The 16,398-nt window shown below is 60.6% G+C and overlaps 1 protein-coding gene across 1 annotated transcript in view; it reads right to left on the bottom strand.

Annotated features, from left to right (window-relative positions):
* Positions 1-1,156: 1,156 nt before the first annotated feature.
* DRC1 (dynein regulatory complex subunit 1) overlaps positions 1,157-16,398 on the bottom strand; it is a 31,719-nt gene continuing 16,477 nt past the window's right edge. The window contains exons 6-18 of the mRNA XM_044450307.1: positions 12,186-12,272; positions 10,924-11,046; positions 10,168-10,307; positions 9,057-9,191; positions 8,499-8,734; positions 7,807-7,976; positions 7,573-7,662; positions 6,558-6,644; positions 5,895-6,100; positions 4,808-4,951; positions 4,372-4,474; positions 2,878-2,936; positions 1,157-1,853 (exon numbers count right to left, since the gene is read on the bottom strand). Coding sequence (XP_044306242.1) covers positions 1,157-1,853; positions 2,878-2,936; positions 4,372-4,474; positions 4,808-4,951; positions 5,895-6,100; positions 6,558-6,644; positions 7,573-7,662; positions 7,807-7,976; positions 8,499-8,734; positions 9,057-9,191; positions 10,168-10,307; positions 10,924-11,046; positions 12,186-12,272 — 2,277 coding nt within the window. The remainder of the gene's footprint in view (positions 1,854-2,877; positions 2,937-4,371; positions 4,475-4,807; positions 4,952-5,894; positions 6,101-6,557; positions 6,645-7,572; positions 7,663-7,806; positions 7,977-8,498; positions 8,735-9,056; positions 9,192-10,167; positions 10,308-10,923; positions 11,047-12,185; positions 12,273-16,398) is intronic.

Raw genomic sequence — 16,398 nt, 5'->3', positions numbered from 1 at the left:
GATCTGGCACCTCTGTTCAGTGCCTGGCACTCCGCTTTCCTTACTGAAGAGAAGGACTCTCCTGGGGTCCACCCCTTTTGCCGCACTGGAGTGATCTCTGCAGAGTAATACAGGGCGGAACAATAGAAACATAGAAACAGAGCGAGTCAGAAGGGGTCTCCTGGGCCATCTAGTCTGACCCCCAGCTCCAGCCGGCTCCGCTCACGACATGCCCACCATGTGTACGTCCAGCCTGTCCTTGAACACCCACACCGATGGGGCCTCAGCCACCTCCCGGGGAAGCCCATTCCACACCCTCGGGGTCCCGACTGTCAGGAAGTGCTTCCTGGCATCCAGATGGAACCTTGGCTCCCTGAGCTTTGCTCCATTGGAGCGCATCCTGCCTTCCTCTGCAGGGGAGAACAGGTCTCTGCCCACCTCCGTGTGGCACCCGCTCACGTACCTATGTGTCACCAACAGATCCCCTGGGAGTCTCCTCTCCTCCGGGCCGAAGAGTCTTCCCTTATACAGCTTCCCCTGATGTTAAATGCTGAAGGCGAGCCAGTCGACCAGTGGTCGGGTGGGTTTAGTGCAGCCGCTAAAATTGGGAGCGCCCCAGCCACGAAGGAGCCCACACTGGATCTTAGGCAGGCCGCCGTCCTCTCTGCCTCGGCGCTTCCTCTGCGTGTGATGCAGACTGAACCAGGCGCGGGCACCTCGGAGATGCTAAACAACCGTTGACCATGATCATTGCTCGTTAATTGCTGGCAGCTCTGGCTCCAGCCTGGCTTCTCCAACGTTTTCCCGGACGTCCCAGAAACCCAGCAGAGATGGTGCTCTGGCACACACGGAGACCGAGGAGGGGATCCGGTTTTCCCGGTCACCCAGCATGGTGGTGGGGCCACTCGGGATCTCTGGCCGGGGTTTCTAGCCACGTGCAGAGGGAAAGCCTGCAGAATGAGCGCCATGGGAAGGGCTCCCGAGGGCAGCGCAGGGGTCCTGCGGCGCTTCAGGTGCCACCTCTGTCGCTGCAGCAGCCGGAGGCGAGGGCAGTGGGGGAGGCAGGCACCCTCCCCAGACGGCACCCTCCCCTTGCAGTCCCTGGCAGCCCAGCCGCCCCTTGCTCATGCGGCGACGGCGTTCCTTGCTCAGCACGGGGCTGCCCGGGAGTCGGCCCCTAGGCAGGGCCAGCAAGCCCCCCTGGCCGAGCTGTGGCCGCATCCCGGTGTCCGGGGCACGCAGCGCCTGGCCGGGCTTGGACGCAGGCGGCGCCAGGAGCGCCTGGGGACTGGTTCGCGGCCCTTCCAGCAGCCCCATCGCCCGGCCAGGCTGGCAGTGCCCCTCCCTGGCGTGTGAGGGCCTTGCCAGCCCCCGCCTGGGCCGTGGCGGATTCCCTCCCGCAGCAGGTGCGGCAGCGCAGGAAGCATGGGAAAGATGCGCCCATGCATCCCTGTGGCTCGGAGGAGCCTCCACTGCACCTGGGCGCGCCCTCCCGGCAGGAGTGCGTGCACCAGCCACGCCACGCCAGGCCACGCCTGCCCCCAGCGCACGCGCCCTCCTCTCCTGGCACGGGGGGCGGGTGTCCGGGGGAGCTGGATTCGAGAGGCCCAAACACGTCCTTGCAGGTCCCCTCAAGGGTTCGAGCCCCGGTGCCCTGCGTGATCGACTGCCGACTGCGGCACGGCAGCGTGGATCTGTGGATCTGCGTGGGGCGTGCGCGGCGGCCCTTCCCGCTCCCTTTCCCAGCCTCCGTGCTCGGCAGGCGAGAACCTGCCGCAGCCTCGTGCGGGGGCCATTCCTGGGCCCGGGGGTCGCGGGCGGGCCGGGAGGCCTCGCGCTGTGACGGGCAGAGGCGGGAGAGCCCCCGGCCTGCGCTGGAGGGGTGCCGAGGGGCCGGCAGAACCAGCAGCGCGGTGCGAGTGCCCTGCCCCCCTCCCACCGTCCCCGGACACGGGACGCCCGTGTGTCTTGTGCTGGCTTTTCGCCCCGTATTTCCTACACTGTGTGTACACGAGTGTTCCTATTTCTCTACTGCTGTGGGGGGAGGGGGGTTCTGGTGTGGGTGGGGGTGTTCTCTGTGCACCGTCATACGGGATCTTTGGGATTTGCTGTACGGATCAGGACAAAACCTGTACTTTAATAAAAACAGATCACCAAAAGGAAGAGAGTTTAGATCTGCTTTGTGCGTGTGACAGCCAGACGGGTCGAGAGGCAAGAAAAGGGATCTGCGTGGAAGAAGGCAGGACACTGTATCCACGGACCTGTCGCTTCACAGAGGGAGACGCCACCTCAGCCGCTCCTTATCATGGCTCAGGTTTCAAATGTTCATGATCTCGAGAGGACTATAAACGCTCTTTTAAACCCAGCAAGCAGTTCAAAAACACCCAGAGCAGGTCCCCAGAGGCCCACCACTTTCTGTCTCCGCTCCTCTTCCCGGGCAGCAGCAAAGATCACTCGGGAGACAAGGCGAGTCACACAATCAGCCATTTATTTGCCACCGCCTCCTCAGTATCCCCCAAAATCTTCTTTTCGAAGGCACACCTCCGGGGTCGGAACGACACCTGCCTTACGGAGTACCAGCAAACAGGAAACTGTTTCCGCACTGAGCCCTTCGCCTTTCGGATCCGCTGGGCTGGGGTTCTTCAGCGGTGCCCGAGGCCCAACCTGGGCACGTGCCGGGCCCCTGGGGGAAGCCTGTGCGCAACGAAAGCCACGCGCCGGGCCCCGCTCGGCGAGCCTCGGAGCCACGGCGGAAGCGGCACGCGGCCCCCTCGCCCGCTGCCGTCCGTCCCTGGGCAGCCGGGTCGGGCGGGCTGGGATGGCTGGGACGGCTGCGCTCGCAGACGAGGAGGGGCAGGAGGGGGCAGGAGGGGCCGAGCCGCCGGAGCGGGGCCTCACGTGCCGTCCAGCTGCAGGCGCAGCAGGTGGGTGGGCGGGATCAGCAGCTCGGCGTTGACCTGTGAGGGAGGGAGCGACGGCCGCCGTCAGCCCCCCCCCCCCGAGCGAGAAGGCCCAGGCCCGAGGGGGGCTGTGCCGAGGGGCCTCCCAGGGCAGCCCGGCAGCGAGGGGGGAACCGCCGCCACAAATCTGCCCCCGGACTGCCAGCTGATCCCAGAGCGCTGGAGCAGGCTGCGGCTCGGCATGGCGGGGCAGCCGACTGCCCCGCTGTGCCGGGAGCGTGCGGAAGCCCCGTGGGTGGTGGGACAGGCCCGCCGCGGCTGGCCCGCTCGCTCCTGCCGGCCATTTCGGGCAGCCCACAGGCAGGGGCGCGGCCGGCGGCGGCGGCCTGGACCCATTACGAAGGGGCGCGTCCTGCCTCCGAGCGCATGGGCCCCCTTGGCCGGGGTGGCCAACAGCCACTGCCCAGGCTGCCCCTCCTGGCGCCACCGAGCAAAGGGTCGTCCTCACTGCGCGCGACTGTGCGCTCCGCTGCGTGCACAAGCGCGGCGTGTGCCCAGCTCCCCCCCCCCCCCCCCCCCCCCCCCCCCCCCCCCCCCGGCGGGGGGGGGGTGGGGGGGGGGGCGGCCCCCCCCCCCCCCCCCCCCCCGCCGCCTGAGCCAGGCTGACCCGCCTCCACCGGGCGTGTTGGGGGGGGGAGGACAGAGCCACCGGGGCAGGTCTACTTGGGGGAAGCGCAACTGCGCTTGGTGGCCTTCACTCCCCAGGCAGGGCTGCCGGACCGTGACTTCAGGCGGCTCGCCTCGGAGGGGAGGGACTCCCACCCAACCCACGGAGCCCTGCTTCGGCACAAGTGCACAAACGCAAGACGCGGGGGGGGGGGAATAAGGACGCAGAGCTGGACTGCTGCAGCCCCCTCCCCCGCCTCCCTCCCACGGCCGTTTCTCTGGCAGCGAGTGCCCGTCAACCATTCCGGCAGGAGTCATTGTCAAGGATTACTAGGGAGGGAACCCATCTGCCGATCAGAGATGGGCTTGCTGTCTCTTGGTGTATTTTAGATACTGATCTCATTTCAAACATGGTTTTAATTTGCTCACAAGCTGCCATGGGAGAACTTTCCTGCTCTGAAAAGTAAATGAACGCATGTTCCTGAGATTCGTTCTTGCACCGAGGAAGGCAGCCGGCAGGCAGGCAGGCAGGCAGGCAGAGAGGGGGAGATGGGCGCACCGAAAACACACCTGGGGCTGCGGCCGAGGCCCCCCGGTGCCCACAGGCTGGGCAGTCAGAGTGGAGGAGCTCCACCTTCTCGCTGAGCCTGTAAAGAGTTCCCTTTCTTCCCAGAGAAGTTGACTTGCCCCTTCCTTGACTTGTGCTCTTCTTCCGGAGGAAGAAACCAGCTCCTGCTCCAAGCGTCTGCCCCCAGCAGCCCTCCCTGGACAAAGAGCACACCCCGACCTGTCCAGTCCCGCCGCCCCCCCCCGGCCCACCACTCACCGGCGACTGGAGATACTGCTGCAGCAGCATCCGGAGCTCCACATTTTGCTGGTGCAAACCCTCTGTCTCCGTGATCAGCTTTGCCCTCTGCATCAGGATGTGGCTGGACGGGGGGGGGGGGGGGGGGGGGGGGGGGGGCCTTCAGCAGCTGGGGGGGAGCACCCCCCAGCCCCCCCCCGGAATGGCTCCAAGCCTCGAGGGAGGCGCCAGCGAGCCTCCAGGCAACGGAGCGAGGAGGAGATGCGCCAGCGGGAGCCCAGGGCCTGCATTCAAGACCTGGCAACCACGGGGGGGGATGTTCTCCCCCTCCCCACCGGGGCCAGCCAAGGGCAGGGGGCTGGCTGGCTGGCTGGCTGGCATCCGCTCCGCCCTCGCCTGGCCCTCTCCTCTGCCCAGCAGCGCGCTGCCACAGGGACCCACCGGGGCCTGCACTCACTAGTATTTCTGCAGACCCACGATCAAGGCATCCCACAGCTTCAGCTTTCCATCCGGGATGACGTGGGCCAGCGCGTCCCAGTACTCCGAGTCCTTCGAGTCGTCCCGCTCCTCGTGCACTTTCTTCACGGGGGGGCGCCTCTCCCTGGCGGGGAAGGAAGGCAGTGGCCGGCTGGAAGGTGGCGCCTGCACCTGGCCACAGCCCCTCCCTCTGAGCCCGAGCAGGGAAGGGGGTTCCCCCGAAGGCCCCCCCGGCGCCACCCCCACACTGGCAGCCACCGGCACGAGCGGAGGCGGATTCACACAAACAAGGCGACGCTCCCCCACAGCCACGCTCCAGCCCGGCTTGTCCGGCGCCCCAGGCAAACAGCGGCCGCAGAGCTGCGCGATCCAGGCAGGGGCCGTGGTGTGCGGCCTTTCTTGCCATTTCCCGCAACACGTGCCCAGCGTGGCCCCGGCCCGGAGGGGACTCCCAGCGGCTCTGCCAGTGGAAGCTGTACCCTGACAGGAACCGGGGCTGTGGGCCTCCCCGGGCCAGACCGGGACCACAGCGAAGCACAGGGTTACTGGCCCTCTCCCCTGCCCTCCGCCGGGACTGGCTCCCACCGCTGCTGCCTGCTTCTCCCCAAAAAGTGGCTTCCCACACGGTGCGGCTGGGTGCAAATGCTGCCTTTGCCCTCGCAGGAAAGCTCGCCCAGCCCCGACGGGACACCCCCCCCCCGCTGCCTCATCGACAGGCCCCGCTCTCGCGAAGCGCCCGCGTTCGTAGGCACCTGCCTCACAAGGCGCTCGCGGGGCCGGACGGCGTTGCCCTCCCGGCACAGCGGCACCGTGTTCCGCAGCCAGCCAGGCCCAGGGCTGCTGGTGCCGCAGCCCTGCCGAGATGCCGGCACCGGGCCGCCTGGCTGCCGAGAGACGGACCCCCACAGGATGAGCAGAGGGGGGCTGTCTGCACCCGCCCCGCCTCCCGGCGATTCGCAGGCGCCGTCTGCACCCTCTGTGCCAGAGCGGCCCGAGGCGCCAGCCGCCTCCTCTCCTCTAGTCCAGCCTCCACAGCAGCCGCTTCTCCGCCCCCCAGCGGGACCCACCTGGGCTCCCGCAGTTCCTGCACGAAAGCTTTCAGGGCCTTCAGGACGTCGTCCGGGTGCATGCGCAGCGCCGAGCAGGGCGCGGCCGCGTCAACGGGGCCTTCCTCCTCCCCGGGCGGGGCTGCCCGGGCCTCCTCTTCGTCCGCGGCCTCCACGCCTGGAGCTGCTTCTTTGCCAGTGGCGTCTCCCAGGGCCGCTTCCTTGCGCTAGCAGGCGAAGGGAAGGGGACGGTGGGGATGAGCTACCCCCGCCGCCGCAGGCGCACCCGAGGGGTGACGCAGAACGGGGACGTGGCCCGGTGGGGCAGGCCTTGTGCGAGAGAGAGGCTCAACGAGTGAAAGGGACTCCAAAGGCGGCCAGGGGGGGCCCAAAAGCGAACACGCCACAGATCCAGCAGCGAAGCGGACTTGCATCGTCACAAGCGGAGAGGCAAGAAGGCAGGAAGAACACCCCCAGCATGCCCTGGCGGGGCGCATCTCCGGGGCAGGGCAGGGCAGCCCTTTCGTGATGAGGGGCTGTGACACAGGGAAAGTGAGCCGCGCCAGAGCCGGTGGGGGCCAGAGCAGCAGCGGGGCCCCTGCAAACGGGGCTGGGGGCTGCTGGGGGCTGCACAGGCGAGGGCCGCGCCCCCTGCTCAAGCCCCGCCCCGCCCCACCTCCTCACCTGGCCAGCAGCCACCTGCTGAGCCTTGAAGCGCATGAAGAACTCCACCATCTGGCGCACGTCGTCCTCGCTGTCGACTGACAGGGCCTGGGGAGAGGCAAGGCAGGTCCCGGGTCTCGCCAGTGGCCGCAGCCCCACGGAAGCAGGAGGGCCCGCCCTGCTCGCCCCAGAGCCACGGGGAAAGGGCCGGCGGGCAGGCACTCTGCCCCACGGGAAGCAGGAGCCTCCGGGGCAAGCGGAGTCGGGGCCGCTGGCCGTGGGGGCTGCCGCACCTGCTTGTCGTGCCCGCTGACACGCGCCATGCTCTGCTGATGGTCTGGTGCTTCGGACTCTCCTGCCCATGAGGAGGCAGCACGGACTGGGAGCGTCCGCACGTTCCCAGGGGAGAGGGGGGCTTAGCAGGCACCCCCCACCCTACGTCCTGCTTGAATGCGGACCGGAAGGGACCCTGCTGCCTAATTTCGAGGAGAGGCCGATGGAGCTCTCCGTGCGGACACAGGCTTGCCGAATGGAGAGACGCCAAAGCGCCGCCTTGGAAGGCAGCGGATGCCTGGGGAGGACTGGCAGACCCCAGATCAGTGACGGGGCTCATGTGCCGGGGGGTCTCTGCACCATGAGGATCCCCCTCGGGGGAGAGACCATGCTTCCGTATGCACAGAGCCCCTTCCCCGCCGGGATCTCCGCTGCCAGGGAAGCATCCCGCAGTTCTCCAAGGGCACGCCAACGCCACGCCGAAGCCCACGCCCTTCCTCCCAGGACCTCGGTGGGAACCGCCGAAGGCCACGTGAGCCCTCAGCTGCCTGCACAGCCTTGTCGCGGGACGGTTTGGTTTCCTCTCCTGCTCATGTCCCACGGGAGCCGGCCTCTGCTGCTGAAGAACAGCCAGCCATGCAGAGCAGCTGAGCCAGGGGCCTGCCTGGACCTCAGGAGGCCCCGGATCTTGTCTTGGGCAAAGCACCCAGAGTCGGAGGAGGCTCCCGCAGCCCGCCTCCGTAGGAGGAGAAGCAGAACTCACGGCGAAGATGGAGTCCAGCCTCATGAGGGTGCGGTCGTGCTTCTCCAGGGGCTGGAGGAGGCCTCGCAGCTTGCTCTCGATCAGGAAGCCCTGGCGAGGGAGGGAGAGGTTGCGGGTCCCTCGGGGCGAGCAGCTGCCCCTCCAGCTAGCCCTCGGAGTGGGCGCCGGACAGGAGGCCAGAGGCAGCCAGGTCCCCCCCGCCCCCGGAGCAGGCCGCCCGCCCGCCCCGCTCACCGACTCGTCACACAGGAGCTCCAGGACGTGCTTGACCGTCTGGGCCGAGATGGACCGGAGGGCCTGGGCCGCTGCTTCGGCGGTCTCCCTGCAGCCCTCCTCCGGGGTGCCCTCCCTCTCTTCCTGGGGGCTGCCCTCTGGCCTGGGGAAGAACTCAGGGGCGGCTCTCCCTGCTACGGGAAAGAGGACTGGTCTTGCAGCGGCAGTGCCACCCAGAGCCCCGAGACTCAGGCGCCCACACGGGGCTCCACACGCATCCGTCTCCCTGCGCATTTCGGCTCAAGACAAAAGTGCCACACATCTTCAGGACCCAAAATGGGCATCCCGCCGCTTCCCCCACGAAACCGGCCGAGGCACTCCAGGCCAGCGTCCTGGGCGGGTGGCTTCCCGGATGAACGAGCGCCACCTCCCAGAAACCCAGCTGGCACTGCTTCCCTTTGCGGAGGTGAAAGATGTGCTTTCCTTCCCTTCCAGAAAAAACACGGAGCGGCCTCCATCCCGTCCCCTGCTCTCCCTCCCAGGAATCCCTCGCTTGCCAAACAGACGCCAGCTCTGGAAATCACGTCAATCCGTGCATGGCATCCCGCCTTCGGAACAAGGCCACCCCCTTGCTGAACCGAAGCGACTCTCCCCCTGTGCGATGCCCACCCACCCACCCGCCCGGGAAGGGGCCGCAGGGAAGCCGCGCTCACCGTCCGGCGCCAGCACCTCCTGGGCCAGTTGGTGGGCCGACTTCTCCGTCCTCGTGTGCACGACGGGCCCCACGTTGTGCAGGAACCAGTCGCCGGGCTCGACCCAGGGCAGGCCCAGCTGCTGCGCGTGGATGACGCGGTCGGCGTCGAGGGCCTTGCGGATCAGCCGCTTGGCCTCCTCCTCGTTCATCAGCCAGACCTCCCGGAAGTGCTCGGCGTCCACGATGGCAAAGTGCCTGGGTCGATGGAAAGGGGCCCTGCCACGTGCGCCCTCGGCACAGGGGCTCTCTCGGGAGAAGGCCACGCCCGGCGGGGAGAGCCGGCCGGCGTGCCGAAGGGGCCAGGCCCGCGCTCCAGCACGGCTGCCGGAAGTGTCGCCCAGCAGAGCACACACAGCGGGAAGTCTGGGGACGACTGCCCCGGGCCATGGCCCCCAGCGCCCTTGAGCCCACGCCACTGCCCCCCACACCTGCGCGCCGGCTGCCGGCCCCTTGGCCAGGCGGCCGCCCTCCCAGGCGCTCTCCTCGCTCCCCCCCGCCCCACCCCGCCCCGCCCCACCTCATGGTCCGCTGCAGGTCCTTGTACTGCTCCACGATCCGCTTGTAGTCAGCGGTCAGCGTCTGGTTCTCCTCGCGGAACTGCTTGATCTGCTTGGCCAACTTCAGGCGCAGGTTGTTGAGCACATCGTGCAAGCTGGGGAAAGGTGGGGGGCTCCCCTTAGAAAAGGAGGAGTCCAGCGACCGCCCCCCCAGCCGAGCCACCAGGGGGAGGCTGCAGAGCGCTCAGAGGCCCGGAGCCCTTCCAGCCCCGTCTCCCGGGAGACTCTTCTCTGCAGCCTCCGGGGGGATTTCAGACCTTGCTGTGCTGGGAGTGCCCCCTGGGCAGTGCCCCCGCCCCCAAGGCTAGGCCAGTGTGCTGCAGCCCGGCTTCTCATCTAGGCTCACAGTGCCCCCTAGAGCAGCCGTCCAGCTGGGGCACTGCGGGCTTCCACGAGCCTTAAGCCCCTTCTCTATAAGCCAAAACACACCCCAAAGCGCCATCCTTTCCCTTAAATGGGGTGATTGGCTCCAGCCACCTTTTAACTTGTGATCCAGCCACTGCGTAATGGCCTGGTTTGCTGGCGAGGCCACCGAGATCAGATACGAGGCCCTCTGTCAGCAGTGTGGCTGGCCTGTCCTTAGCACAGATCCCCGTGAAGAGGCTCCCTCGATCCTTCAAAAGCCGTGGGCCGCCTAGCTGGGAGCCAGATGCTCTCCCTCGCCCAGACTGCCTGCCCTGCAGGCAACTCAGTGCACGCCCCACAACCACACTTGGAGAGAACATGTGGCACTTCGATTTCTATTTGGAATGTCGTGTTCATGCACGACAGCGGCCTTCCCTGGGCCCCCATTCTTGTTTTTCCCTTAAATAAACTAATTTTATATTAGAAATTTGGCCGTACTATCTTAAATGGGGTTTCTTACTGAACTCTTCTTCACAGTCATAGAACCACTGCTTGTGTTTTAAGACTTTAGAAAGGTTTGGGGAAGTGTGGCTTTTGAGTTTTGCAAAGGAGAGCAAGCCCGACGTTCACCTTGCCGGCGGGCAACCTATCAAGGGTCTTTTCCTGGGGGACCCTCGGTCCCAAACCAGCCAGGGACTGTGGGAGGGACGCGCCCGGTTCCCTTACCGGTTGAGCTTCCTCTTCTGCTGGGATTTGATGATGGTGTTCTCGTCATCCCGCTTCTTCAGCACCTGAAAGTTGTACTCCAGCTTCTCCTGGTTCAACTGGTAGATGGCTTTCATCTGCTGAAGCTGCTGCTCCAGGATCTGGCATCCAAAGGGGGAAGGATGTGTGTCCAGGCAGACCGAGGCCATGGCACAAATTCCTCTGGTGACCTCGCTGCTCAGGAGACCGGCCACTGCTCAGCCGCACCACCAAGAATGGTGGCCACTTTGTCTTTCTGGTGCTCAGAAAAAGTACAGAGGTGGCCCGGACTCAAAAGGGAATCAAGATGGCCACCACTCTCACCGAAACCCTCAGCACCCGCACTAGAAACACGAGATGCAAGTGTGGATGTGAAGAAAGCCGGGATGGGGGATTTGTGTGTGGAGGATCTGCGCCATGATCCAAGGGTAAACGTTTAGAGCGGAATTCAGACGTACATCGTGGGGCCCCACCCCTGCACCGCTCGCGTGCTAAGCAGAAGACCTGGAGCAGCTACTCCCTACGGATGCTGAGATAGCGGGGGAAATGTCCAAATCTCGTGTGGACAGGGCAACCAGGGAGCTGTCTGAATGTCCCCCTTCACAACGGCCCGACCCTCCCGGCCATCGGCACCCTCGGCAAGGCACGCCGCCACGATCGCGCCACGCCTTGGCGCAGGGCTGCCCCCTGCCACCCGAGCGTTCCCCCCCCGGTCCCGGGGGCGCCCTAGCGCCGTACCTGCACGTCCCGCTCCAGCTTGATCTTGATGACACTGTGCTCCTCCGCATCCTGCACCCGCAGCTGGTTCAGCTCCCGCTCGTACTCCTCCACCTTCTTCAGCCGGGCCATCATGAAGTCCAGCTGGAGCAGGGAGGACAAGGCGCAGCAGCTGGAGCCCTGATTGTGCTGAATGACCTTCGCTTGGCTGCCACCGGATTGGCTCAGAAGGGAGCCGACTCTCTGTCGCAACATGGCAGAGCACAGAGCCAGAGCAGGAAGGAAGCTCACCCGCTCCAGCTCGGAGCCCCTGCAGGTCTCTGTTACGACATCCCAAGACCGTGTCGTTCCAACGGTTTATGAATATGCAAGCTTCGTTGCTGGGGTGCAGGCGTTCTTCCTGTATCCTGAGTCCCCTTCCTGCCTTTCCTTTCATTTCCGTACTGCCCCACACCTGAAGCTCTTTGACAGGTGTTGTGGCACAGAACACTAAGCAGCCAGTCAGGGCAAACCAAGCTGAATGCCAGCAACCGGGGCTACAGCTGGAAGCCCCCACACCCTCCTCGCAATGGCCCAGCTCTGGTGCTCACGGCCACTGACCTTCTGCCCAACCCGCCTATTCAGACCTCAAACATCAGCCCTGAAAAGCCAGCCCCAGCATGGTGAGACTATTAGGGGAAGAGGGCATCTTGTGAACAGGCGGCCTCTGGTTCACATCCCAGGTCTCGCCAGGGGGCAGCTGCTGAGCAAAGCCACAGAGACGCTTCTCTGTGGTGCTCCTGAGGAGAGGAAGGCCCTGTGAGCGAGGCTCTTGCTCCCCGGCCCATTTTCAGGGGCTGGTCAGTTCTTTCGCACTTTCGTGAAAGCTAAAACAAGACTTCTCATTCTTGCCTCTCCTTCAAGGGAGCACAACCAACCCCCTTCAAGCCTGAACCCAGCTATGCCAGCTGGTGTGTCTGCCACCTAAAGGCCACCTGTCCAAGCCACTCTAAAATCAAACAAAGGTCAAAGTTCACCTGTGATCACAGGTTACTACTCTCGACTCTCGAAAGAAGGATTGTGAATAAAAAGAAAGAGAAAGCATTTTATACAAATTACGTAAATCAAGACACCTGTACTCGATTTTCTTACAGCATGTTCCCACAATGACTCTCTGGAGCCGCAACCCACGTCCTGCAGCACCAACCAGTGAATACGCCACGGAAGAGAGAAGCGCTGCACTCTCAGAACTCCCCGTGCCTCCGAGGGAAGCGTGGCAGGCGCCGGCGCCCACGCCCCCTCACCTCTTGCCGGTTGAGGGTTTGCATGCCTTGCTCCCACTTCTTCTTGTTGCTGCTGAGGAGCTCGCGGCGCTCGACCTCAAAGGCTTTCTGAAAAAGAGAGAGGCGTGAGCAGCTCCTGCTCTGCGCGTGGAAGGGAGGACGGCCGGGGCAGGCCCAGGCCAGCCGGACACCCGCCAGGGCCGCAAGCAGGAGGACGACTTCGTCCCGGGGCGGATGCAGGATGCAGCACTAGCGCCCCGGGTGCCAGCGGCCTCGGTCACGTGCAGCATCTTTTCCCAGCCCCGGCTCTCTGCCGGGCCAGGACAGCTCCCCTCGGCTGGCCTCCCGCTCGCGTTGCGCGGAGGTGCTGCACGCGGGACTCTCGTTAGGAATGGTCAGGAAACCTTAACGAGTTCAAAGCAATGGGACCAGCTGAACCTACTGCTCCGTCGCTTGATGAACCGCATTGGCTTCCTTCCATGTTCAGGCTCAATTCAAAATACTGTTTTTAGCTCTTAACACTAGATGTAGTTTGGGCCAGTGTTGGGCATGGCGTGAGCGGAGCCAGCTGGAGCCGGGGGTCAGACTAGATGGCCCGGGAGGCCTCTTGTGACTCGCTCTGCTTCTGTGTTTTCCAAAATGTATTCACCTGGACCTTAAGATGAGCACCGGATGCCGTCCTCCATGCTCTCCAGTCGAGGGAGACCTGAGCAGCAGCTCTGAGACAGCAGGCCTTCTCCCAGAGACCCCTCGCTCCAGAAAGCCTTGCTGGGCACCAGGTAGCTATTTATTTAAAACGTTTTTAGACTGCCCCATTACCGAAGTCTCGGGATGGTTTAACAATACAAAATGTAAAAAAAAAATAAAAAAATAAAACACAGTGTCCTAAAAATTCAACTAAGAATAAATAAATAAACTGACTTTATCCTCTGAAGTTTTTAAATACCTCTTTAGGGTTTTTTTTTTTAAATTAACTGTGTGATTTTTCTGCCTTTTAGAAATGTGGATTTTATTGATTTACTTGCCATTCTGTTTTCATAATGTAATTGTGTATTTATTAATTGCACTGTATTTTCCAAATGCACTGCTGATGAGGTAGCACAGAAACACAGTAAGAAACCCAATCCTGAGCATAGCATTTACAGAGATGCTATCAAAGTTTTATTTGCTTTACTCGTTTCAGTGATTTCTGCTGCCCCATTCCTGCTGTGGGTAATCAACTAGCTGCCAAGCGAAGTTGTTTTGGTCTCCCAGTGGTTAAAAGCTGCCCTTCCTTCCAGCAAGGGAATATATGGACATGAGAGATCTACTAAGAGCTGGCATTAAAGCATCTTCTCAGAGAAAAATTTGCTGATAACAGGCACCAGGACCCTCTGGCAACAAACAAGACTACCGGGTGAGACTTTTGTTCCAGAGGAGTTTGCCAAGAAAAGGGAGACGTTTCCTTTTTTTGGAAGGAGTACTAAGGCCTGTCTGGAAGTGCTTTCTTATTATGAGATAATTATTTTTCCATAGACAACTGATTATTCTGCTTGAAAGTGGCCATTATTCACTGAAAAGCTGTACACGAACAACCCAAAATGTGAAGAGTTGTTGCTGCAAGGCGAGCCAGCCTCTCTTTTTTATCTGCTCCCTACGGCAACTCCTTTTATGCCTGATGCCAAGATGCTCTTCAGCCAGACGGTCCTGCGGGAAGTGGCTCAAGAGAAGGCTGGAGTGAAGGCTGGGGGACCCGTGAAGCACTCGGGTTCAGTCTCAGCCTGCAGGACTGTCCTCCCTGAACCTCAGAGAAAGCCAATCAAAATGAGAGAGGGTTTTAAAGAGCAAGAGGTGAAGGAGACTGGGAATTGGCTGGGTATATGAGCACAGAATGGTTTACTGCCTAAACCAGGGGCCAGCGACCTTCAACACTCAAAGAGCCATTTGGACCCGTTTCCCACAGAAAAGAAAACACCGGGAGCCACAAAACCCTTTTGACATCTAAAATGACGATAACACTGCATATATCGTTTTTTACCTTTATGCTATGTATAAAAAACTATAATGTGTTGCATTTATGAAATCAAGGAATGATTCTTTTACATAATCTCCATCTGTGAACGGCTTCCCATGCCTGACTCTTTCCTGAGCGGCCACAACACTGGCATATGCAGTTGAATTTGCAGACTTGATCCACTCCTTGAAATGATTTTTGCTCAGATCAACCTTCCGCATCAGTTCCGAAATGGCTTTTTCCCTCTTATCTCCATCCGGATATCTTTCAACAAAGGCTGTGTGTTTATTCTGGAAATGTCTTGCAACATTCAACTTTTTGTTGTTTGCCAATTTCTCACCACATATCAAGCGTCCTGGTAAACCAGCCTCGTCAGCAGTGAAAGCAGATGAACCTGCCCACGTACCATTAAACGTTCTGTTTTCTTCTGAAACTTTTCTTTTCTTGGATTTATCCATGGTTGGCCTACCGCGGGTCGAAAAGCTCAATAAACCGCGTGCCGGCAGGTGTTGCACATTGGTGGTTGTGACGCATATTTTGAGTGACAGGGAGCCGCAGCAGAGGGATGAAAGAGCCACACACGGCTCCGGAGCTGCGGGTTGCTGCCCCTGGCCTAAACCATTTGATATTTACTGTTGGACTGGTCAACAGATAGACCTTAAAAGGCCAAGACGCCAGAACTTTCAGAGGCTGGACAAAGTTGGTTCCTGCAGATTATCTGTCCCCTATGGAGGAATTGTATTGGGTAGCAAGGCTGAGCCAGTGGATAAACTGGAACCAATAACAGAACATAAGCAGAGGTGGTTTTTCAAGTTGGCTTAGAATATCCTGATCTTGAAATATAAATCAGTCTCCACTCTAACAGACAAAAGTACTTTCCAAATTGAAGGATAGCTTTATATGGTTTGTAGGAATTTAGCCCTCATGAAAAGTTTGCTCAGAAAGTTAACAGACTAACAACATCACTGGTGAAGAATTATGCACCCCAAGAGAGGGTTCTGGGATAAAAGAAATCAATAAAAGCATTCCTAAAGCCAGTGCAACAACCAAGACATCCTCAAACACCTAAGAAAAGAAAATCCTCAAGGAACCACACTAAAGATGCTGATGTGGCAGTTTATAAGGAGAAATACAAAAAAACAGAAGAAAAGCAGCCAACATCAAAAACATAAGAAAATGGAAGAAAAAGGCGCATGCCATCAGAAGAATGGTCTAAAATGTTGTTTGAATTGTTAGATGGAAAGCCCAAATGAATACCCCCACCTCCCCCCCCCCAAAAAAAAATCAATGCAGAAGCCCTGAAAGGGAAAAGGGACTGGTCAGTGCTAATTTGCAGCCTCCTTCATGGATCACTGCCTTGCCGTGGCAAAGGGGCTTGCGCAGCGCAATGAAGCCATGAGCTATGCCATGCAGGGCCACCCAAGATGGACAGGCCATAGCAGAGAGCTCTGACAAAACATGATCCACTGGAGAAGGAAATGGCAACCCACTCCAGTGTCTTTGCCATGAAAACCCCATGGACAGTACCAAAAGGCAAAAAGATATGATGCCGGAAGATGAGCCTCTCAGATCAGAAGGTGTCCAATGTGCTACTGGGGAAGAGCAGAGGGCTAGTACTAGTAGCGCCAGAAAGAGTGAAGCGACTGGGTCAAAGCCAAAAGGACACTCAGTTGCTGATGTATCTGCTGGTGAAAGGAGAGTCCGATGCTGCAAAGATCTGTACTCCATAGGAACCCGGAATGTAGGATCCACGAATCAAGGCAAGCTGGACGTGGTCAGACAAGAGATGACAAGACTGAACATCGACCTCTTAGGAATCAGTGAACTGAAATGGACAGGAATGGGTGCAATTAATCCAGATGACCATCAGGTATACTCCTGCGGGCAAGAATCCCTCAGAAGAAATGGAGTGGCCTTCATTGTCAATAAAAGAGTAGGAAAAGCAATACTGGGATACAATCTCCAAAATTACAGAATGATCTCAGTTCGAATCCAAGGCAAACCATTCAACATCACTGTAGTCCAAGTCTATGCCCCAACCACTGGTGCTGAAGAGGCTGAAGTTGACCAGTTCTATGAAGGCCTAAAACACCTTCTAGAATTAACTCCGAAAAATGATGTCCTTATCATCATGGGGGATTGGAATGCTAAAGTAGGAAGCCAAAAGATAACCGGAATAACAGGCAAGTTTGGCCCTGGAGTACAAAATGAAGCAGGGCACAGGCTGGTAGAATTTTGTCA

The sequence above is a fragment of the Varanus komodoensis genome, unplaced genomic scaffold, assembly GCF_004798865.1.
Source record: "Varanus komodoensis strain SLA01 unplaced genomic scaffold, ASM479886v1 scaffold64, whole genome shotgun sequence".
Lineage (NCBI taxonomy): Eukaryota > Metazoa > Chordata > Lepidosauria > Squamata > Varanidae > Varanus > Varanus komodoensis.
This window is presented reverse-complemented; position numbering and strand designations above follow the sequence as displayed.